Source organism: Salmo salar, chromosome ssa19, assembly GCF_905237065.1.
Source record: "Salmo salar chromosome ssa19, Ssal_v3.1, whole genome shotgun sequence".
NCBI lineage: Eukaryota > Metazoa > Chordata > Actinopteri > Salmoniformes > Salmonidae > Salmo > Salmo salar.
The window spans coordinates 57,626,116-57,650,517 of record NC_059460.1 but is presented as its reverse complement, the minus strand read 5'-3'; the positions used below and the strand labels follow the sequence as shown (position 1 = coordinate 57,650,517).

Here is a 24,402-nt window from a genome sequence, read left to right as displayed (position 1 = left end):
CAGTCTGTGATAGCAAGACAATCCTGTAGTTTAGCATCTGCTTCATCTGACCACTTTTTTATAGACCAAGTCACTGGTGCTTCTTGCTTTCATTTTTGCTTGTAAGCAGGAATCAGGACGATAGGGTTGTGGTCGGATTTACCAAATGGAGGGCAAGGGAAAGCATCGTACGCATCTCTGTGTGTGGAGTACAGGTGATCTAGAATTATTTTCCCTCTGGTTGTACATGTCGCTCTTGCAGCTGGTGATTCTCTGATCCACCTCTACGCAGAAAACACCATTCTGTAAACATCTGGCCCTTCTTTGGACACTGTGCTAGCAAACCTCCAAACGAGCTTCAACGCAATACATCACTCCTTCCGTGGCCTCCAACTGCTTTTAAATGCTAGTAAAACTAAGTGCATGCTCTTCAACCGATTGCTGCCCGCACCCTCCCGCCCGACTAGCATCACTACTCTGGACGGTTCTGACCTAGAATATGTGGACAACTACAAATACCTAGGTGTCTGGTTAGACTGTAAACTCTCCTTCCAGACTCACATTAAACATCTCCAATCCAAAATGAAATCTAGAATCGGCTTCCTATTTTGCAACAAAGCCTTCTTCACTCATGCCACCAAACATACCCTCGTAAAACTGACCATCCTACCGATCCTTGACTTCGGCGATGTCATTTACAAAATAGCCTACAACACTCTACTCAGCAAACTGGATGCCATCTGTTTTTATCACCAAAGCCATATATACTACCCACCACTGTGACATGTATGCTCTCGTTGGCTGGCCCTCACTACATATCTGTCGCCAAACCCACTGGCTCCAGGTCATCTATAAGTCTTTGCTAGGTAAAGCCCTGCCTTATCTCAGCTCACTGGTCACCATAGCGACACCCACCCGTAGCACACGTTCCAGCAGGTATATTGCACTGGTCATCCCCAAAGCCAACACTTCCTTTGGCCGCCGTTCCTTCCAGTTCTCTGCTGCAAATGACTGGAACGAATTGCAAAAATCTCTGAAGCTGGAGTCTTATATCTCCCTCTCTAATTTTAAGCATCAGCTGTCTGAGCAGCTTACCGATCACTGTACCTGTACACAGCCAATCTGTAAATAGCACACCGACTACCTCATCCCCATATTATTACTTACCCTCTTGCTCTTTTGCACCCCAGTATCTCTACTTGCACATCATCATCTGCACATCTATCACTCCAGTATTAATGCTAAATTGTAATTATTTTTCGTCTCTAGGGCCTATTTATTGCCTACCTCCCTACTCTTCTACATTTGCACACACTATACATTGATTTTTCTATTTTTCTTTTCTTTTGTGTTATTGACTGTACGTTTGTTTATGTGTAACTCTGTGTTGTTTTTGTCGCACTACTTTGCTTTACCTTGGCCAGGTCGCAGTTGTAAATGAGAACTTGTTCTCAAATGACCTACCTGGTTAAATAAAGGTGAAATAAAAAAATTAAAACATGGGTTAATTTTCATGAACCGTTGGACTGTTAACCGCACACTGCCCAAGCCTATCCCAACCACAGGGACCACTGGTATACTTCCCACCATCATGACTTCCATCTGAGGACACACAGGCCCTATCTGTTCCAACACACGCTTGTCATACTGTAGGTGGGTGTCTGTGGTACCTTTATCGCTGGTGGTGAGAATGGAGCCCCCTGATACTGTATGGTAGTGAGCTCCATGGGACAGATTGCCTTACTGTTGCTCAGTATGAGAGGATGGTGTATAGCCAGTAAAGCTAAGACTGTGCTGGGCAGAGCCTTGTTGTGGGCTCTGGTAGTACATGTCCATAGCCTGCAGGTGGGGATGATGGGTTGGAGATGGAGGGGTCCAGTATTGAGAAGGCTGATCGTTTTTTTAATTTAACCTTTATTTAACTATGCAAGTCAGTTAAGAACAAATTCTTATTTACAATGACAGCCTAGGAACAGTGGTTTAACTGCCTTGTTCAGGGGCAGAATGACAGATTTGTAACTTGTCAGCTCGGGGATTCGAGCTAGCAACCTTTCAGTTACTGGCCCAACACTCTAACCACTAGGCTACCTTTCACCCCATAGTGGGAAAGGCAGGGACCTGGCTGGGGGGGTTCTGGTTCTTGGGATGGAGAGGGTATCCATAGGTCAGGGGAGTGGGTGATAAAAAAGGAAAGGCTTCCTCTGGATTGAATGGGCAACACAAGAGAGAGCTAAGACCAAGCCATTGTATTAGACAAAGTATTTTTTATTCAAAACTTAGACAGTGCTTTCGGAAAGTATTCAGATCCCTTACCTTTTACCACATTTTGTTACGTTGTTATTCCTCATCAGTCTACACACAAGACCCCATAATGACAAAGCAACATTTTAGCACATTTATAAAAAATAATAAACAGAAATACCTTATTTACATACGTATTCAGACCCTTTGCTATGAGACTCGAAATTGAGCTCAGATGCATCCTGTTTCCATTGATCATCCTTGAGATGTTTCTGCAACTTGATTGGAGTCCACCTGTGGTAAATTCAATTGATTGTATATGATTTGGAAAGGCACACACCTGTCTATATAAGGTCCCACAGTTGACAGTGCATGTCAGAGCAAAAACCAAGCCATGACGTTGAAGGAATTGTCCGTAGAGCTCCGAGACAGGATTGTGTCGAAGCACAGTTCGGGAGAAGGGTACCAAAAAATGTCTGCACCATTGAAGGTCCCCAAGAACACAGTGGCCTCCATCATTCTTAAGTGGAAGAAGTTTGGAATCACCAAGACTCTTCCTAGAGATGGCCGCCCAGCCAAACTGACAATTGGGGGAGAAGGGCCTTGGTCAGGGAGGTCACCAAGAAGACGATGGTCACTCTGACAGAGCTCCAGAGTTCCTCTGTGGAGATGGGACAACCTTCCAGAAGGACAACGATCTCTGCAGCACTCCACCAATCAGGCCTTTATGGTAGAGTTGCCAGATGGAAGCCACTCCTCAGTAAAAGGCACATGACAGCCCGATTGGAGTTTGCTAAAAAGCACCTAAAGAACTATCAGACCATGAGAAACAAGATTGAAATCTTTGGCCTGAATGCCGAGCATCACGTCTGGAGGACACCTGTCACCATCCCTATGGTGAAGCACGGTGGTGGCAACATCATGCTGTGGGTATGTCCTTCAGCGGCAGGGACTGGGAGACTAGTCAATATCAAGGGAAAGATGAACGGAGCAAAGTACAGTGAGATCCTTGATGAAAACCTGCTCCAGAGTGCACAGGACCTCAGACTGGGGCAAAAGTTCACCTTCCAACAGGACAACGACCCTGAGCACACAGCCAAGACAACACAGGAGTGGCTTCGGGACAAGGCTCTGAATGTGCTTGAGTGGCCCAGCCAGAGCCCGGACTTGAACCCAATCTAACATCTCTGGAGAGATCTGAAAATAGCTGTGCAGCGACACTCCCCATCCAACCTGACAGAGCTTGAGAGGATCTGCAGAGAAGAATGGGAGAAACTTCCCCAATACAGGTGTGCCAAGCTTGTAGCGTCATACCCAAGAAGACTCAAGGCTGTAATCACTGCCAAAGGTGCTTCAACAAAGTACTGAGTAAAGGGTCTGAATACTTATGTAAAGGTGATACCAGTTTTATTTTTTATATATATTTGCAAAAATATCTAAAAAACAGTTTTTGCTTTATCATTATGGGATATTGTGTGAAGATTGATGAGTGGAAAAAAACAATGTCATCAATTTTAGAATAAGGCTGTAATGTAACAAAATGTGGAGAAAGTCAAGTGGTCTGAATACTTTTCAAATGCACTGTATAGGCTACTATTAATCACCCTTTGCCCTCAGAAGAGCCTAAATTTGTCGGGGCATGGCCTCTACAAGGTGTCGAAAGAGTTCCACAGGGATGCTGGCCCATGTTGCCTCCAATGTTTCCCACAATTGTGTCAAGTTGGCTGGATGTCCTTTGGGTGGTGGACCATTCTTGATACACATGGGAAACTTTGGAGCACGAAAAACCCAACAGCGTTGACGTTCTTGACACAAACCAGTGAGCCTGGCACATACTACCATACCCCGTTCAAAGGCACTTAAAGTCTTTTGTTCATCCTCTGAATGGCATACATACACAATCCAATTGTCTCAAGGCTTAAAAAAATCCTTCTTTAACCTGTCTCCTCCCCTTCATCTACACTGATGGAAGTGGATTTAACAAGTGACATCAATAAGGGACCATAGCCTTCACCTGATCAGTCTATGTCATTGAAAGAGCAGGTGTTCTTAATATTTTGTACACTCAGGCTGCTTTAAATAACCTGTAGATAACACTGGGAACATTTTAGAATGCCTGAACAATTTACTAAGGAACTTACCATTTCAGTTCTCCCTTGTCATATAGAGGGACATTACTTTTTCAATCTCTGGATTTACAGCAAAATGACGTGAGAAAATAGATTAGTGGTACAATCCTCCAATGAGCCGCAATCCAGGAAATATAATTGTCTACATCACAAATACTATTGGTCAAGACACTTCGAAGTACACTGCATTCTCTCTCCATGGAAACCACATTCTTATCATGGTTACAAGATACCACTGTGTCTTCATCACGTATGTCTTCATGTATGCAGTCTTGGAAATGTGATGAGCAATATCATACGAAATAACGAGATATCATTTTATTATTTGATTTATTTTCTAATCTTACTTCATTGTTTTCTTTTACCTTTTTACAATGACTTGAAATGATAATTCCCCAAGAACAACAAGGAGTACATCATTCAGGGGATCTTCAAAGAAAAACAGAGCAGTAAACAATACATTATCCTTCAGAATAAGAATAAACTTCAGTTGTACAATTCTTGTCTCTACAATGTTCTCTTTTTCCCTTCCCATTCATTTTAAATGGCAAGCCATGCACTACTATAGTAGTGATGTTTGAGCCTTGAGCAAAACTTTCTTTGGACATTGGAAGCTAGTGTGAGAGCAAAAAATTCACATACCATTTTATATACACATTAAAGTTTTTATAATTATAATTTAACAAACTGACAGTCACATACGGTCAGTGCTTTCCAAGGGCTCGTCATCAGGTTAGTAAGAGGGAAAATTATGAGAGAGAGGCACAGTGTTAAGACTAGCAGGCCAGTTTTTCAGGGCAGAGTTGGACTCAGCAATGATAATGAATTACTTTTCTGATGATAACGTTTTCAAATTTCAGCAAAGAGAGTGTGAGCCGATAGTTAAAATGGTCAGTGAGAAGTAAAACTTCTGTTCTTTGGTCAGTTTTAAAATGATGTGGTTAAAAAGAAATTGGAACGTGTTTAAAGTGCATTAGAGAATCCCATTGAACCAAGTTTAATGTCTGGACAGAACTCTGGCCGTAGTCTAATCAGTCAGCTAGCAATCATGCTACTGTAAGTCTCACAACTAGCTGTCTAAACTACAGTAGACAGTCTGAAATAAAAAATAAACAAGGAATAAACAGAAAATAGGGTAATCCTGCTGCTGTATCCAGATAAGATATGTGGGAAGATATGTCTTACGGTTTCCTCCTACTAATGCATCACTGGCTGCTGGGTACTGTAGTAGTAAATGATTGGCTGAAGCCTCCTGAGCCTCATATCTGCTGGGGAAAGCAACCTATTACACTTAAAGGCAGAATGACTTGAACCACTCAGACAGTTCAGCCCTCTGTGGGCTGGCTTTCTGAGGCCTCACTATCTGTCACGAGGCATCAGGCGCAGCGCAACTCCACTGACCTCCATATGATATGGATCGGTGAACCTAATGATCGGTTTTAAAGATTCAGAAAGTGATATACAATAGTGATCAGTAGTTCTGTGCAGTGCCTGTTCTCAGCTGGGGCGATAACAGAGTTGGCATGTGTCACTGACGTTAACTATAAAGATAAAGTCCTTTAAGAGGCTACTGTCTGCAACCTCAGCATTACAGTGGATCACACTTCAGTTGGGTTGAAGTGGAATGACCTCACCATAAACAGATATTTTGAATTGGTCAGACGAGACTGAAGCACACCAGTGTTGCCAATTCAATTGGTGCTCAATGCCTTGAGTACAAGATATACATTTCAATCTAAAATAATCAAATATTTTTCTCAAATCAACAATTTCCCCTCGAGTAGCATTCAACCATTAAATCCACTGAATGCCAGTTTCCCTTGAGAATCCATAGATTCCAAAACTATTTACAAACTTTTCCCTCAAAAACAACTGCTATTAGAGAGAAACAACAGGGCAGAGACTGTGAAGTGAACTGTAGAATAAATATCTGGATGTGATTCACAGACGGGAGAAATTGACGTGTACGGGCTACATGCTAGAGCGGCATACACAAGACCTTCCCATGGGGGAGGATCATATTATTGTTCAGCAGAAGACCAAAAAGAAAATGATGAAAAATTCATTTTTTCCCCCCTCAACTAGAAAAATACCTAGAATCTAAAGGTTCGGGGAAAAAATGACATGTACAAGTCGTTTACATCCAAGGCCATTTTCCATGGAGCGCTGCAGAGGAGAAAAGCATGGTGACATACTGTAGCAAAAGTTTTATAGGTGGTGGAGGTGGCTGCGTTAGTTTTTTAGTATAGCTGCGTTGGTTGGTACAGTATGCATTGATGTTCATCCCTTTCACCCAGAGACAAACCACAAGCTGTCAGCAGTTCCAGCAAGTAAGAGTCAGCAACAGTGATATCCTTCAATATGTCCAGTATCTCAGTCTCATGGAGTGCATTAGCCAATAGGCAGCACTGATGACGCGTATTAATCGTCTTCCATTCTCATTTCCTCTTGCTTACGTCCAGAAATGTGGCGAAAAGTTCCGGGAAATTCAGATTGGTGCTTAGTCAACTGAGGCTCATACAGTAAAGAAGGGAGTTTTGTTGGTTTGCTGACGTCCGTTTGTCCATGAAGTCTGTTCTTCTTCGTTCCCCACTGTTCTTCAAAACGTTATTGCTTCATCTAAGTGTTAAACATGTTCTGCTCCTTTACATCAAAAAGCTGCGGGAGAGTAACGACATGTAACCTCTTCGAAAAAGGTCAGTTTTCAAATCAATTCCGCATTCTTAATGAATTCATATTGTTTTAAAACAATATATCGTCATATTAGGATTACATCCCTTCACAATAAACTTTTTTTAAACATTTTTTTTTTACAAACAATACTTTTTTTGTCTAAACACAAAAAATAAATGAACCGATTCTATTCCTTCAATAAAACATGTCAAATTATTCAGCATTATCTGTCTGAAATTTTTTTATGGAAAGTAAGTCACTTATCCAGTAAATGTTTTTGGTTACAAGCAGACCAGACATGTCCTTCCCACTGGATAAACTGGCTCCCTTTTACTTTCACTCAGCAAGGGTCCAGAAGGATCAGGTGGGTCAGTCACACTATAAAGAACAACACATCCCAGCACACTCAGTTCAAATAAAAACAACATAGCAACATTTTCTCTCAATTTGATTTAGTGTCCAAGTTAAACCATCCAATTATTTCTTGTCAGTATGACCAACATTTATGTCAGTATTTGTCAGTTTTTAACTAACCCAAAGTCAGAGCTTACATTAAAAGGAATTGATGTGGTGGAGAAGTGTTCTCGTATTGGAGTATTTAGCCCACCTGACCCCCTAGGACTCTGTTTCATTGTAAAAACAAACGGAGATGCAGCAAACAATAAGCCACTCAGCTTCACTGTGGAGACATTGAGGCTCACAAGAATGAACATGTCATTCGTGTTACTATTGTAGTCACCAAACCTTTTTAACCTTTTTTCAAAACAAAGTATTGCAAGCAACACAAAATAACGTAAAACACACATACACAAATGCATGCACTCACACACACATAAACCCTCAGGGCATTTCTTGTCCTCTACCCCAGGAAATGTCCCTCACCTGGGTTGTGTTAACTCACACTGGGAATATAATCCAAGTCAAAAGTCAAACCAGGATAAAGACTTACACTGCAAACGTGACACGGTTTATGTAGTAGGTGGCACCGCAAGTCTGTGTTCAAGAGAGCAGCCAGGGTCAACTTCATCTGACCTCGTCCCCTGACCAGTGCTACATACGGTTTTAAACATGGATTAAACACGGTTCAGTCCGATACAGGAGAACGCTGCCAAACACCCCAGGAGTTCATTTACTGAGCTCATGGTGAAAGACGGTATCGGCTGATATGTAGTGCAAGGACAATACATTTTTAGAATCATGCTAGCACTGGGGCTCATAAGATTTCATTGCCAAGAAGATATTTAAGGGGACAGTGACACGTTAACCAGGTCTTCCATGGATTCCAAGAGTTCCTCAGAGAAAACACATTTGCACACACAACCTCAGACACACAAGGAAAACTCAGATCCCTCTACCCAAATGCAGGGAAGTCATTAGAACCAAAGCCTACTGCATACAGGGGGAACAGACACACACACACAAAGCAAAGCTCAAATCCCAGGGACGTTAAACCATGTGGCTTATTTTCTCATAGACAACAGCCACCAACGGTGACAAAAAAATAAATCTTCTTTAATCTTCTTTAACGGTAATTGGAGTACTTTTTTACCACCTAATATAGTTCAATAGGTATTGCTCTCTCTGTGGTCAGTGTCAGTAGCCAGTCTTTAAGTGTTTAGCCAGTCTTTCCTAGTATGGCAGTCCAGTGAGGCGGAGAGGCCGCCAGGCTGCTCTACTCCAAGTTGGCCACCTCTACTTGACTTCCAGCATGGAGGGGTTGGACTCCATGATGGCCACGATAATGCGGTCGATGTAGTCCTGTAGTCGGAAGTTGACGTCCTCCTGCTTGCGGATGGCCTCCATCAACTGCAAAAACAAAAAAAACAGATCTAATGTTTACAAGGATAGTAACTTATTGAGACCTTTTCATTTGCACTGAAAAAGTATTCAAGATGGTAAAACGACACAACAAGATATACAATAAAGAGTTCAGCAATATACGTGAAAGATTCAGAATTGTGATGGGGCCGCCATCTGGGCACCAGGAGTCTTAAGAAATGTATTTTATTCCACCTTTAATCATCAAGGTTAAAAGAGGGAAAGGGGGATACCTAGTCATTAGTACAACTGAATGCGTCTTCCACATTTAACCAAACCCCCCTGAATCAGAGGTGCGGGGGGCTGCTTTAATCGTTAGTCTCACTAACCACATTTCTATCCAATGGCAGTAGAAACGCTTTTATGCACAAACATTGATATAATAACCAGAATATCGAAGCAAACTTGCGATGACGTGTGGTCCTCCCACTACGACGCGGGAAATCATGCAGTTTATTAGGTTACAGATGAAATAAGTTATGATGAACTTCACAGGGTGGTGAAAGTGCAAGGTGATGAGCTTGATGCTGCTTTCCAATAAATATTGAGGGTCTTATTCTGGTGACTTTAAGATCGATGCTTGGCTGCTGTTTGACAAATTAAAATAATCTCGCTCTGTCCTTTTGCCCATAATAATCTCATCACGTAGGCTATACCTGCACTGCATCTGCCAGCTGTGTGTACAAACTTTTGACTGGTACTGTATATTTATGGCCTTTACATTTTTGGCCTTCTCTGTATATCTATGGCATGTACATCTATGTGTATCTACTGTTTCCATGTATCTATCTATATTGTGACTCACCTCTCCCCGGGAGACAGAGTTGATCTCGGCAGCCAGCGACTCGGAGAAGGAGGCCGTCACCAGGTTCTTGGCTCCCTGGATGCTCAGGTTGATGATCTGGCCGTTCAGCTCATCGTTCTGCTCCTTCAGACTGCGGTTGTCCTGCTTGAGGCGTCGGATCTCCTGCTCCAACTCGGCCTCGCGGGTGCGGCTCTGGTACTCCTGCAGCCCGGCACTGGGAGAGCGTCCTCTCCTAGCCTCTGCCTCCAGCTTGTACAACTGCAGGTGCTCCAGCTGCTTCCGCAGGTCCTCAATCAGCTGGTGGAGGGAGAGAAGGGGGGATAGGAGAGAGAGAGAAAGACCGCTGTTACAGAGAGATACCGCAATAGTGAGAGATACTGCAAGAGCAACTAGTCACCAACTGTTGGAGGGGTAGGTTGAAAAATAGAAAACCTTTTTTTACATACCCAGCAGCAGAGAAATAACGAAAAGCGAAAAGGAACCCTACTCATCGACAGACCAAAACTAAACGACGGACAGGATAGCCCTCCACATTTTACGTGCATTCAGAGTCAGACGGACGTACAGTTGTCGACGTACAGGTGTCACCTCGTGACCTCTCACCTCCTGCGTGTGCTCCTTTTCCTTCTGGTTCTGGTGGCGCTCGTGGGTCAGCTTGTCGGTAGTCTTCCTCCGGGTTTCCAGCTCCTCGTTCAGCCGCTCCGTCACGTCCTCCACCTCGTCTTCCAGCTTCCTCTTCTCCTGATGAGCGAACGACAAGGAGGAGGAATGAGAGATGATAGGAGAAATACATAGACAAGGTATGGGAGGGAAGAGAAAGGACAGATGAGTGGGAGGGAAGGAAACTTGGAAAATGGGGGTTGAGGTAGATGAAAGAAGAGGTGGATGAGAGGAGAGGTAAATAGACAAGGGATTGGAGGGAACAGAAAGGAGATGGGGAAGAGAAGGAAACTGGAGGTGATAGGGAGGTGAAAGAAGACGAAAGGGAGGAGTAGAAAGAGGGGGAGAAAGACGAGGAGGAGGAGAGAACACTCTTACCTCCTCTAGTCTCTCGATGTTGGCGCGGTAACAGGGCACACAGGATTTCAGCTCACTGTTCTCCTCATCCAGCTGCTGCAGCCTAGGGCAGAAAACTGCGCAGTTAAATTACATTCACCAATGCTAGAGCCACGATACACAACACATTTGACAAAACCAATTCAATCTATTCAAATCATTCATTCAACAAATTAAATTAACATTCTGTTCCACACACTGGCACATTCACAGCTGAGCAGATACAGTACAGTACAACTGACCTAGCCTGACGACTCGCGCTCTATTCTTCCTCTGCTCTGTGGTTCGCGACATGCTTTAGTCTGAGACTGCCATCATTGAAGCCGTTTGTGGTGACGAGGGGCACGAGGGGTGTTGTACAAAACAAAGTCATCAGAGATTGGATCGTCTCTAACCAATCAACTATCAAAGCCAATGACACGTTTTCAAACCACCGCTTTACCCACGTGTTCTTGCTCAGGCCCAACCCATCGGTTTCTGGACCAATCAGACAGCCCCGAATGCTTTTGCATTTGGTGAAGGGTCAGGGAAGTACTCAGATTCAATGCGGAGAAGAAACTAACGTCCGTGGGCGTGGCCTTTGGCCAAAGCAAGGAGTCTGGGTTGTCAGGCAACAACTGACCTGCTGTGACACCTACAGGTAACTGTCAAAATAATGGAAACACCAACATAAAGTATCTTAATAAGGAGTTGGGCCACCACGAGCCGCCAGAACAGCTTCAGTGAGCCTTGGTATAGATTCTACAAGTGTATGGAACTCTATGGGAGGGATGCAACACCATTCTTCCATGAAAAATTCCATAATTTGGTTTTTGTTGATGGTGGTGGAAAATGCTGTCTCAGGTGATGCTCCAGAATCTCCAATAAGTGTTCAACTGGGTTGAGATCTGGTGACTGAGACGGCCATGGCATATGGTTTACATCGTTTTCATGCTCATCAAACCATTCACTAACCACTCGGTGCCTGTGGATGGGGGAATTGCCATCCTGGAAGAGACCACTTCCATCAGGATAAAAATGATTCACCATAGGTTGAAGGTGATCACTCAGAATGGCAGTGTATTTACCTTGCCCTGTATGGAGTTGAGTGGACCTAAACCATGCCAGGAAAATGCACCCGATAACAGAGCTGCCAGAACCCTCATTTACTCAAGTGTTTCCTTTATTTTGGCAGCTACCTGTTACAAGTCTACTCTACTGAGAAACAGCTTTGGGTTCAAGGGCTTTGGGAGGGTGGTCCTGGGGCCCCCCCTGGGTGCACAGTTTTTGCCCTGGCACTACACAGCTGATTCAAATAACCAACTCATCATCAAGCTTTGACGATTTGAATCAGCTGTAAACCAGTAGGTGTCAGTGAAGCCCCACAATGTCACTGACCGACACAATCATTGGAGCAGTGTTGACAATCACAGCCTCTAAAGGCCTATGTACCAGGCACACCTGCTGGACACCCTTGCTACAGTCACACACACACACACACACACACACACACACACACACACACACACACACACACACACACACACACACACACACACACACACACACACACACACACACACACACACACACACACACACACACACACACACACACACACACACACACAGAGTACCTGGGCAGAGCTGAGGATGCTACACACAGGATGCTAACCACTCTCCTCGTCTTACTGGACACGCACATCACACACCCACCCCCCACATACCTAGCCTGCAGGTTCTCCAGCTCCAGGCCCCTCTCCCGCTCCAGCTTGGTGAGGGCGTCCTTGTGGCGGCGGGTCTCCTGGTGCAGGTGGTCCTCAGCGCGGAGCTCTTGCTCCTTGAGCTGCTCCTCCAGGGCGTTGGCCCGGTGCACCAGCTGTAGGTTCTCCTGGCGGAGGCGCGCGTGCTGCTCCCCACTGGCCTCCGAGTCCTTCTCCAGCTCCGCCACGCGACGCTCCAGCAGGAGCACCTGGGAGGAGGACGGGGTGAGGGTTAGCACAGAACAGTGTTGTTTGTTTATTACGATCTCTTTAAGCCCACAATGGGCGGGGGGGCTACAAGTGCCACTACACTGTGTAGAATTGACCGGTGCTTTGTTGCATTTAAATGATGCTATTGAGAATTGAATGATATTTGTATTTAATGTTCAGTGGTTTCAAGTTTTAATGTCAAATGCACAGTTACAGTGAAATGCCTTTCTTGCGAGCTCTAAACCCAACAATGAAGTATAATGCTGTGTATCATACACGGCATGTGTTGTTTGACGCTGAACTCTTTCCTTTACATTGACATACAGTGCTGTATAACGCTGTTTGACACTGTTGATAAACTCGGTATGATGCCGTATAATCTTATGATGGCTGTGTTGTGATGTTGAACTCTGACCTTGTCAGTGATGTCGGTGTCAGCCAGGTCCAGTATGTCCCGGGACAGCTCACTCATGCTGTCCAGCGTCATGGAGCTGTTCTGGAGGAGGTGTCTGAAATGCCAGGGAGAAGAAATAAATGTTTGTGATAAAGAAAGCAGCTCAAAACTGTTCCGTCCTGGAAAACTTTCACTTTACAATTTCACGATAAGTGAACATAACTAGTTGTGTTTGTCAAAATCAACCATATTTTCACGTTCAATCTAAAATAATTTCCTACTGAATTGATTAAACTAACTAATTTTGACCAACCGTGCTACTTTCTTGCTGGACAGCCTCTTGCTGGAGCTGAATGGGGGGGGATAGAACAACAGAAAACCAGTCAAGAAGGGAGAAAAAACAGATGAAAGAGACAACGTCTGTCTCTTGGTGTCCTTCCGCCCCACCCCCTCATCCCTCGCTCCAAAAAGCAGAGGGATAAAGAGGTTGTCATACCGGGAGCATAGGATCCTAATGTAAGGTACATGTTCATATGCACATCTGCAGACACGCCAGAGCAATAAAACACATACACACGCGCATTTGAAATGAAACCGAAAACAAAAATGCATGTTTTTTATTGGACTGGTCTAGGAGGTAGGCCTAGACACTCCCTTTTTCAGTCCATTTTCATCCGTTTGGTGCCTAATGAACACAACCCAGACACAAAAGCATGTGTATCAGTTAAAAAGGTTGTTTTTTCCATTAGCACTCATGCTTGAACAGGTACAAGATGATTCAGTCCATTTGTAAGGTTGTAATAGAGTGAGTACTTTACATGGAATATGAGAGCAATGATATAAGCCATGCATCACTGCCAATGACGTCAATTACCTGGAAGTTAATTCAGGTGAAGCATATTTTTTTGTTGTTGTTGCAACGTTTGTCACTGCACACATGGAATTGTTTCCATGACCTTGACAGGATGCGAGATATGTATGCATGGAACTCATAAGGCATGCAATGATACGAGCAATGGGAACTCTGGGCAGACATTCTGTTGGCCACCTGGCACCAACAGCTAGAGCAAAGCGTGGCGGTCCACCAAACTCACCTTTACCAACATTGATTATGAACCTTAGAAACCTTATTTATAACGCCACAGTACAGACACCATGAGCAAGCTTGAGTTTGAGTGAGAGGTTCTCCCCAAAGCTGAGTCGAACCAAGCACTAACGTTGTCAACACACCGCAACTCACACACAAACGTGCACTGAAGAGTCAAGATGATTGGAGTGGAGATGTGTGTGACGACCTATTCAAAAACATACGCACAAATGCTGTCAAACTCTGTGCATGTGTCCGTCTGTTTGACAGTATTAAACACAACACACCTGTGTGCATCTTACAAACGGAACACAACAGGACAGCACACGCACAGAGAGCGAGAGCAGTGTGTGTTACCTAGTCAACACGGCAATACACACACACACAGGATAACTTTAGTGGTGGTGGGGAATGTTACCTATTCATCTCTAGGAAATTGAGGCGAGTGGAGAGGTCCTCCAGGCGAGAGATTTGTTTGTGACATTGGTTACAGAAAAAGTCCAGCGCCTCCTCCCTGAGGAAGCTCTGAAAGCTGGCAGGGAGAGTAGTGGGGGTGCTGGGGAGAGAAAGAGAGGAGGAAAGGAGGAGAAGGGGAGTGAGTGACGGAAAAGGGAGGTGCACCGTGATGGAGAAGAGAAAGCGTCAGGGATCAAGAGTGTAGGATCATGAGAGTTTGTGAAAAGTGAAACTTTGTGAGTAATTGAGCTGTGTGGGGGTAAACTGAAAGGATGGACTCCGTCTAAGAGCGCTGTTCCAACCAAGGGTTCTTCCCGTCCCTTCAACAGAAGGGCTACTGTCATGGGGAACACTTTTATCTGTACATTCATGTATTACTTTAGTGACTTGGCTCCGAGGAGCTGCAGTGAGGTTCATATTCACTTCACTATAACTAGCACACAAACAAACATCAATAGTTAACAGGTGTGTGTGTGCCCGCCGCAGCATCTCCTCACGTCACCTTTTCTGGCTGATTATTTACTCAGAAGAGTGCGCCTCTGTATGCGTGGCGTGTGCGTCGATTCCTGTATGCGTGGCGTGTGTGTCTCAAGGTGGTCATAGGTTCCTGAGAATCACTGCTGTGCTGTCTCAAGCATGTTCTGCTGGCTGGCCTGTAGTGAAGGACACTTATGTGAAGTAACAGCTGCAGTAGGGTTTGTGTGTAGCAGTAGTAGTGATGCAGAAGTGTGGGTTTGTAGACAGAGTGGCAGTGAAGCAGCAGTATAACACCTAGGTGTGTGTGTGTCTAGTAAGATGAGGAGAGTGGTTAGCATCCTGTGCGTACAGAGGAGTGTGTTTACACACAGCAGTGTGGAGAGGGTCAGAGAAATTCTACACTTCAGCTCTGATCAGTAGTAAGTCTCTCGGCATCACCGCCTACACTACTGCACTAACCACAATGCTCCTGCAACACACTACGAATCACAATGGCTTCATTCAAATTGCCTTAGTGCCCACTCATTCTAGTTGGAAGGAATTTACGGTTGTAAGGTTGACTTACAGAGGGAGGGAAAGGTTTAGAATTACTGGTAACTCGGAAGGAATCATTAAAGCCAATCCATTTAGGCCGGCTTATTTCCATATTGTGACCGAGAAAAACCTAGGCAGTTAGCTGGCTAAGAATTTGCAGGCATGAAAGATAGGGAAAAATATCACCCAAATGGGAATTACGCATTATCCGGCTTAGGGTCTCTGATGAAAACAGAGTGTAGGAGAAGGAGGGGGTGGAGCGACTGCAGAAAAAGAGGAGAGGAAGTGCTCAGGAGTGTTCAGGCAGAGCAGTACTGTGTCAGAAGAAAGAGAGAGGGGAGTGAGTGATCAGGTGTGGTCAGGTGAGACAGACTTAACACAGTCCATACTGGCTGGCTCAAACGCCAGCTTTGTTAGCGAGCCTATGGAAAGCCTATAACTCTCCGTTTTGGTTGAATTCCATTCAATAAATACGCTTGGTTATGTCTCCCCTTAATGACTGGATATGTGTAAGTGTCTGGTCTGCAGTAGCTCTAAAGAGTAAGCAGCAACAGGAAGAGTTGTAAGTAAGTGAACTTTGCCCTTGTTCCCTTTTACCTCGCCCTTCAGGAGCAGGAGTCAGTGGGAGTGGACTGGAAAGGAGGTCTCCAGAGAGTTCTTATCCATGTTTGACCTCCAGTCTTTCCAAACATACAGCCAGTCAGTCTTGTTATAACAGCACCAGGGAAGGTTGTGGCTAGGACACTGCAGCTGAGAATGTAGCTGGGAATGTGCCACCACCATTTCCAGAGACTAAATCCACCGTGCTACTCTATCCAGCAAGACAACACGTTCCCTGTTCCCTGACAGGAGCCAATGATGAAGACTACCAACAACTGCACTGTGTGTTTGACTTTAGAGACGATACCCTAGGAAAAAGTAATGTTATTGTTGGTAACAATGTGGCAGCTACTGTGGGTGACCTTCATCCGACACGCCAGAGTTTTGAACTGATTTGTGGCACTTAAAAACAGCAGTTGTGTCGTATATATGAACGTGTAGGCTGTCACAGTCTTACTTTGAGTGCTCAGTATGACCCTGGCTGCTGTTCTTTAGGGTGGCCCGTACCTGGGAGAAAGTAGCAGGGAGGAGCAGTTGCTCTGGTTGGGGGTCTGGAGGTGGGATGAGTCCCCCTCTCCCTCGGTTCCCTCCTCGGTGGTGTCCAGCAGCAGCTCTGAGGTATTGCTCTCCCCAAAGTCCTCAAAATGTTCCTCATCCCCGCCAATCACTGTCACCAGGGTGTGGCTGTGCAACTCAGAGCTCAGGGAGAACCTGAGGGAGAGAGAAAAGAGGGATGATTGTGTATAAAAGAGAGTGAGAGAGAGAGAGAAACATAGGAGGAAGAATACCCCTTCAGGTACACACACAGGAATTGCATATAGCCACGTTCACTGAGGTATTTTTATACATTTACCCAACTTTGTGCCTGTATTGGTGTCTGTATCAATGGTGTCTCGGGTGGAAATGCCAGAAAAATCGGGAATTTACCTACTCATGGTTTGTGGTTCTATGCCTGTATGTGCGTTTGTTCCTTACATTGTGTACAAACTCATTTACGGGCTAAGGTTAGGGCTAGAGCTTAGTTTTTACACCTGACTATCTCTGTTTATCACTTCACTGTAAAAACAGATCTGGGTTTCCTTCACCAACAGACCACGGAGGCATCGTTTCCGTAACACGGACAATCTATTTTAACACGGCTTCAACCAAATTAGAAGCGCTCAACTATTACAGTACGAGTGTGGATATGTTCCAAGTTCTATATGCAGACTTTAGAACACAGTTTGTGTTGAACTGTGATGCCTTGAAAGCAACGAGCCTAAATCCAACAAATAGAATATTTGGCATCCCAGATTAAGACAGCCCTACAAAGCGCCCGGCAATCTGGACAAGTTTTAAAATCAGTTGTCTTTAAGGGTAATCTGATAATTCATTAATCCCACAGACTCTTGGTCAAGATGAAGCACATTTAAATGTTTGTGGTCCACCGGCAATGTACATCTGATGTCTAGCTACACTCGCTGCATGAGCGTGGAGCTTTCACTGGGTTCTATGTAGGGTAAGCTTGAGGGGTGACCTTAATTGAGAAGAGACAGGGCGAAGCTTCTCGTCAAGTTTAAAATTAGCAGGCAAATCTTCACACAAATACATGGAAAGCTAAAGTTAGCCATGTTTAGCCACCAAAATCGTCATGCTTGGCTGGTCTGCGACGGCTAAATTGGTAGGTTCACCTGAGTTCAGATGATATACAGTACAGTGGCCCTGCTTTCTGTAACAAGAAAGGGTATTAGATAGCCAGACTTTCCTTTGTACCCCAACAGGACATGAAGGGTGGCTGGATTGTAGCTACATACACACAGGATATACACCTCAGCACCATTCCAAGGGTTGCTGTCATCCAATGACAAAGCCTAGTTCTATTTCTTGTGTTTACACATACAGAGTCAACAGACTTTTAACCCACTCAATCCTACCTTCAAATTCACTTTACGCTAACCACCGACAGGGTAGCCTGCACTTAGACACTGATCAACTTCAGATACACTTCAGCCTCTCTCAACCCAACATTAAAAAACAATTAACACCGACTCAGCACAACGCACAACACTTGCAACACCCTAACACTTGAACACTTTAGCATAGCACTCAAAATCTCAACCTCAATACATTTGACTCGCAACCCAACATTCGGACCCACTTACCCACTACTCAGCCCAACACTGAGGTCCCTAGTAAGGTCCCGCACATGGAGGGCAGGTGAGGAGAGAGACCGCATCTTTAAACGCCGTCCGCTGCCCCCGCGTCTCAACCTCGGAGCAACTGGAGACAGACGACCTCCAGTCAACCAGAGCGGAATCCTGAATGCTCACTGGTTACACCAACCCAAGAGGAGTACTGCCCAGTTCTTCAGTTAGGAGACGATCCCAAAGACCTTGTCCACTCAAGGGATTAGTCCATGGTACCCAGAAAATGTTACTGATAGTTGCACACTCTTCTGTCCTTGCACGTTTAATAGGTTACCACCAACTTGGTCGACTAGAAAGTCTTCCTCACAGTCTGTAACCACAAATGATCAGCCCTTACAAGTGACCAGCCGGTTGTCCCCTGTTACCACTGGCTCTTCCGCGTAGACTTGAGGCAAGACGGGGAGGCAGGCTGTGAGTGGCTGAGGGTTAATACGATTAAGGGCTAAGCAGAGGCACCAGGCAGGTGCGGTGACCGGCCCGGGCCCAGCCGAGTGAGGTAGTGCTGGGGTAGGACACGAGGGGCAGACGGGCTGGGGCTGGGTAATCCTGTTAAACTCCTAATCCCCAGCCAAGAGCATAGACTCAATCATGTAACGGCCGTCTCCCGGGGCACAGAAACTACTAGGAGGTGTTGAAAAACCAAAGCTTAAACATTTTGTTAAATGTTACTGACACAGTGTTGAGTCATCATGTGTAGGAATAGAACATTTGTCTAGGTCTTTATGCAAGAGCACATGACAGGGAGGTGGGAGTGTGTTGTTATTGCTCTGATTCACTTAATTCGTTTTTTTTTTTTATGGGGCAGGATCATCATGGGACTCATCACACGTTTCCAGTGGACTCCAGTGGAATATGATATGAGATACACACATAGGGCTGCTGTACAACAAATGCAGCGTCTTTCATGAAGCCAATTTATAATTTTAGAGTAGCACATCTGATTGCTGCATAATTCTTTATTTTTTTTATTTTTTTACCTCTGATGGTCAAAGGGGACTGTTGTGATCCCACCGATGACACCAATTGTAAACCTTTTCACCGTGACGTCAACTCAAAATGGTTGTGGTTGGTTTGTGTAACTCACCTGCAGTGATCTTCTGACTCAGTGACAGACAGGGCAATTCAAAACAGGAAATATGGAACTCAAAGAAAGAACTGAGCTGAAACGCAGAGGAATCTGCCTCAAGGAAGAATTGATAGGTGAGGCCTGAGATAGCCACAACAAGCGAAATCTAGAAAGTTGTATAAGAAAACACCTGTATGGCAAGAGTAACAGGGGCATGATCTGACATAGCAGAGTAGAAAATGGATGTTGGATAGACTTTGCAGTTTGGCAGTGGAATACATTTCTATTCAAAATGTGTCAACACGATTCAGCCCAGCGAAAGGTCAAAATACACTGAAAGTCCTTTATTTCTTGGGAAGTTCAGCCCTGGTGAGTCAGGGGACGACCTTCCATGATTCCTGGCAAACCGCTGATAGTGCAGGACTGCTGAAACAGGAGAAAATGGAAGCGCCTGCCGGCCGCGCTTTGGCCCCCATCAGCATGAAGGAAAGATAGGGCCCCTTCCAGAAAAAAAGGAAAAGAGCAAAAAAAGAGCAAACTCCACACTTCCTGGAATTCAAGGCACATCTGTTGACAGGAAGTCCAAACACATCCCTGTTAACTGGTCCACCCCCCCCCCAGATCCGTCATCTACCCGGACAGACAGGTTACACAGTCAGCAGATAAGACCTCATTCCTCTACACTTCCTCCTCCCTCGTGACTGACCCCAGCACTACAGGCAAAAACAACTAATTAAAACAGTCAGAATACAGACCCCAAACAGTAGCTACTTTCTTGAGCGGATGGTCAGGGGGCCAGAACATAATTCCAAATCATTTGTAGACTGCATATTGACCGCAAGAAGCCCAAACAGATATAAGATGACTAACACATAATAATTTCAAACCTTACTTACATTTGTGTCTGATCAAATGTATCTCTCTATTATGCAAGGGAATACTTTGGAACAGATTTCCAAAATTAAAATCACTTGGAGCTGTTTTTACTTGGGGGGCATATAAAATCCCTCGTGGGCCAAATTCGGCACGCTGGCCACCAGTTGGGGAACCCTGGCCAAAAGTAAAATCAAGTTAGCCTACATCAAAAATGAGTTGATGTAAACTTCTACAATTAGGTATCAAACACTTAAACGCATAAGCTCTTGACAGAGATATCTGGAACTGCCTGTGAAAAAGACGTTGTCAAGTGGCTGTTCCAAACAGGTTGCGAGCACTAATCTGACATCTTAGGAACAGGGTGTTGGGGGTACACACTACAGAGTGACCACAGCTAATAATCTTTGCTTCATTCTAACCATTGACTTAATTAAATCCTTAGGGGTGGAAGAACCCTACCAAAACAAATCCTTAGACAAAGAGCGCAAGACAATGGTAATATGTTATCAGTATTTTCCCCGAAGGGACAATATGTCTAGTTTTTTGCACTAAGGGGACAAACAAATTAGCATCGACTTGAAACAAACTTGTTGGGCATTGATAATACTACACAAATAGAGCTAAAAAAGGTGTCATGCTATTGCCTGATTTCCACTAACCAGAAAAGTTGAGGTAAAAGTGCAGGTAAAAGTCAACATAGAAGATGAACTTACTGTAATCATTGCAGCAACACATAACTCTCGGCCACTGAAGATCAACTTGTCTCAAAGCTCACAGTCAACCAAAAGACAAACTCAAACATACAGTGGATAGATCAGGGCACACGTAGCTGTCTCTTCAAGGTCTCTGGATTTTACATTGTGTCTGAGTGTGAGGTCATCTCGAATATCGTGCAGCACCAGAACAACAAAAAAACAAGGGCAGAATGTTCAACAACCAAAGTGTAGTTTAATAGCGGGGTAAGCAAGTTAATTTCAAACTGTCAGTGATCTATTACGCCTTTGAAAATGATGTCGATGACCTTAGATCTCTATTCTCTACCATCTGGTCCTAAGCAAATAAATACAATCGTCACTCAAAATAACTATGATCTCCAGGCTTTGTTCCTCAAATAACCATGTGCTGCATTTCATCACAATCATCACTTTATAATGCTTTATCTTGCAAGTTATCTGCCATGTGTTGAAGACAGGTCCCACTGCAAATCTAAGAGTTCAAAACACATCTGGCCAACAGTAATCGTCCAATAGTAAGACAATAACATGATCTATGTAATTTGTTAACTGATCAATACAAACCATAGTAATTAGACTAGAGGCACATTAGAGCCTGCATGCACTTGAGGAGCAGCCAGGACCAACCACCCTGGAGCAACCATAAACAAAAGGCGTCTTCAGTTAGATTGATATGATAAGACGTTTTGTTCTCGGTAGACGAAAGGTATTTTAAGCCCAGGGCCATTACAATGGTGGCTATTATTGCCTCTCTTTAATCTGTCTGGTGACCCACATAAGACTCCAAGTCGTCTCTAGAAACTAAGACGGGATACAGAGGCTTGATGATACCGAGGCTGTGATGACTGGAGCTAGCGTTAGTTTGACTTATCCTAGTTAATTACCATTACTATTTCGACCTATATGTACAATACTGTTACAGTCAAACCCTGGTGTCTGAGTGATTAGCAGTGACTCAACGTGGGTGGTATTCAGGACAGCTTCGACCTACCTTTGCCTCACCTCGATTTAGCTACATACGAAATTACAACTTTAGCTGAAGGTTAAAGGTAGACTCAGCGATATGACGTAGACGCAGAAAGTAAACTGCACGGAGGATCAATATCCGTAGCAACTAAGAGTGTTGAAGAGAGAGGCTCAACTTCGTCGCTGTTTTGGTCCCGTGGCTAGCATGTTGTAAAATCATGAAGCGTACCCGTGCACATGAGCAGATACTGTGTGCGACTACGTGCGAGTGTCTTGCATTTCGCACATCGCAATAACCGCTGTGCTGCTCAACCGTATATGGGTCGAGTTAAGGGCCGGAGGTTAGAGTTGACGATCAGGACTAACTATTGGGCCAGGGGCCTGTACTGAGAAAACTGCAAATGACCATGCAGAGGCAAAAGTAAGCCAGAACTGACCTGTTGCTGCTGTCCTCAGGGTCGTGGAGTGTGGCCTCGATGCCGCTGTCCGTCTCCACATCCTCGTGCATCTCTGGCTGGACCAGGGCTCCTGTGTCCTCGTCGGTGAACGTCTCACACTCGCTGTAAGTGCTCTCCGAGCCCAGGTATGCACTGTCCGTCACCTCGTTTTGCTACAGGAGGGAAGTAGGACATTTTTAGTTATGCTATAAGACAAAGTTAGTAATCGTATAACGTCACAATTGTGGTCTAAAGTATGTACATGTTTTGTTATTTAGCAAGACGCTCTTATCCAGAGCGACTTACATAGCAATTAGGGTTAAGTGCCCTGCTCAAGGGCACATCGGCAGATGTTTTACATAACTCCCGGATTCGAACCAACGACCTTTCATTTACTGGCCCAAACGCTCTAAACCACTAGGCTACCTGCCGCCCTGGTACACAAAGAGAGTTAAGTGGACATTATTTGAATTGAGAAATCATTAACAGGTGACTAAAAACAGCAGTATGATGTCTGGTAGGTACAGTGCATTCGGAAAGTATTCAGACTCCTTGACTTTTTCCACAATTTGTTATGTTACAGCGCTATTTTAAAATGTATTAAAAAAATACAAATCCTCATCAATCTACACACAATACCCCATAATGACAAAGTGAAAACAGTTTTTTAGAAATGTTTAAAACTTATTTACATAAGCATTCAGACCCTTTTCTATGAGACTTGAATTGTGTCGAGACAGGATTGTGTCGAGGCACAGATCTGGGGAAGGGTACAAAAAAATGTCTGCAGCATTGAAGGTCCCCAAGAATGCAGTGGCCTCCATCATTTTTAAATAGAAGAAGTTTGGAACCACCAAGACTCTTCCTAGAGCTGGCTGCCTGACCAAACTGAGCATTTGGGAGAGAAGGGCCTTGGTCAGAGAGGTGACCAAGAACCTGATGGTCACTCTGACAGAGGTCAACAGTTTCTCTGTGGAGATGGGAGAACCTTCCAGAAGGACAACCATCTCTGCAGCACTCCACCAATCAGGCGTTTATGGTAGAGTGGCCAGACGGAAGCCACTCCTCAGTAAAAGGCACGACAGCCCACTTGAAGTTTGCCAAAAGGCCCCTAAAGGATTCTCAGACCATTAGAAACAAGATTCTCTGGTCTGATGAAACCAAGATTGAACTCTTTGGCCTGAATGCCAAGCGTCACATCTGGAGGAAACCTGGCACCATCCCTACGGTGAAGCATGGTGGTAGAAGCATCATGCTGTGGGGATGTTTTTCAGCGGCAGGGACTGGGAGACTAGTGTGGATCGAGGGAAAGATGAACAGAGCAAAGTACAGAGAGATCTTTGATAAAAACCTGCTCCAGAGCGCTCAGGACCTCAGACTGGGGCGAAGGCTCACCTTCCAACAGGACAACGACCTTAAGCACATAGCCAAGACAACGCAGGAGTGGCTTCGGGACAAGTCTCTGAATGTCCTTGAGTGGCAGGGCCAGAGCCTGGACTTGAACCCAATCAAACATCTCTGGAGAAACCTGAAAATAGCTGTGCAGCGACACTCCCCATCCAACCTGACAGAGCTTGAGAGGATCTGCAGAGAAGAATGGGAGAAACTCCCCAAATATACGTGTTCCAAGCTTGTAGCGTCATACCCAAGAAGACTCAAGGCTGTAATCGCTGCCAAAGGTGCTTCAACAAAGTACTGACTAAAGGGTCTGAATACTTATATAAATGTGATATATCCGTTTTTTATTTTTAATAAATGTGCAAAACATTCTACAAACCTGGTTTTGATTTGTCATTATGGGATATTGTGTGTAGATTGCTGAGGAAAAAAAACTATTTAATCCATTTTTGAATAAGGATGTAACCTAACAAAATGAGAAGAAAGTCAAGGGGTCAGAATACTTTCCGAATGCACTGTACATACAGTAGCTAATGTGT

The 24,402-nt window shown here is 44.6% G+C and overlaps 1 protein-coding gene across 3 annotated transcripts in view; it reads right to left on the bottom strand.

The window, feature by feature from the left end:
* Nucleotides 1-4,662: 4,662 nt before the first annotated feature.
* The window catches only part of LOC106579209 (rab11 family-interacting protein 3), a 50,132-nt gene continuing 30,392 nt past the window's right edge, over nucleotides 4,663-24,402 (bottom strand). For 2 of the 3 annotated variants that reach the window (XM_014158894.2, XM_045702548.1), the window contains 10 exons: nucleotides 22,466-22,638; nucleotides 16,708-16,911; nucleotides 14,552-14,689; nucleotides 13,360-13,395; nucleotides 13,068-13,161; nucleotides 12,407-12,651; nucleotides 10,684-10,765; nucleotides 10,249-10,386; nucleotides 9,646-9,942; nucleotides 4,663-8,828 (listed from right to left, as the gene is read on the bottom strand). In XM_014158894.2, the coding sequence (XP_014014369.2) occupies nucleotides 8,715-8,828; nucleotides 9,646-9,942; nucleotides 10,249-10,386; nucleotides 10,684-10,765; nucleotides 12,407-12,651; nucleotides 13,068-13,161; nucleotides 13,360-13,395; nucleotides 14,552-14,689; nucleotides 16,708-16,911; nucleotides 22,466-22,638 (1,521 nt within the window). In that variant the 3' untranslated portion in view covers nucleotides 4,663-8,714. The remainder of the gene's footprint in view (nucleotides 8,829-9,645; nucleotides 9,943-10,248; nucleotides 10,387-10,683; nucleotides 10,766-12,406; nucleotides 12,652-13,067; nucleotides 13,162-13,359; nucleotides 13,396-14,551; nucleotides 14,690-16,707; nucleotides 16,912-22,465; nucleotides 22,639-24,402) is intronic. The other variant, XM_045702547.1, reaches the window with a different exon arrangement.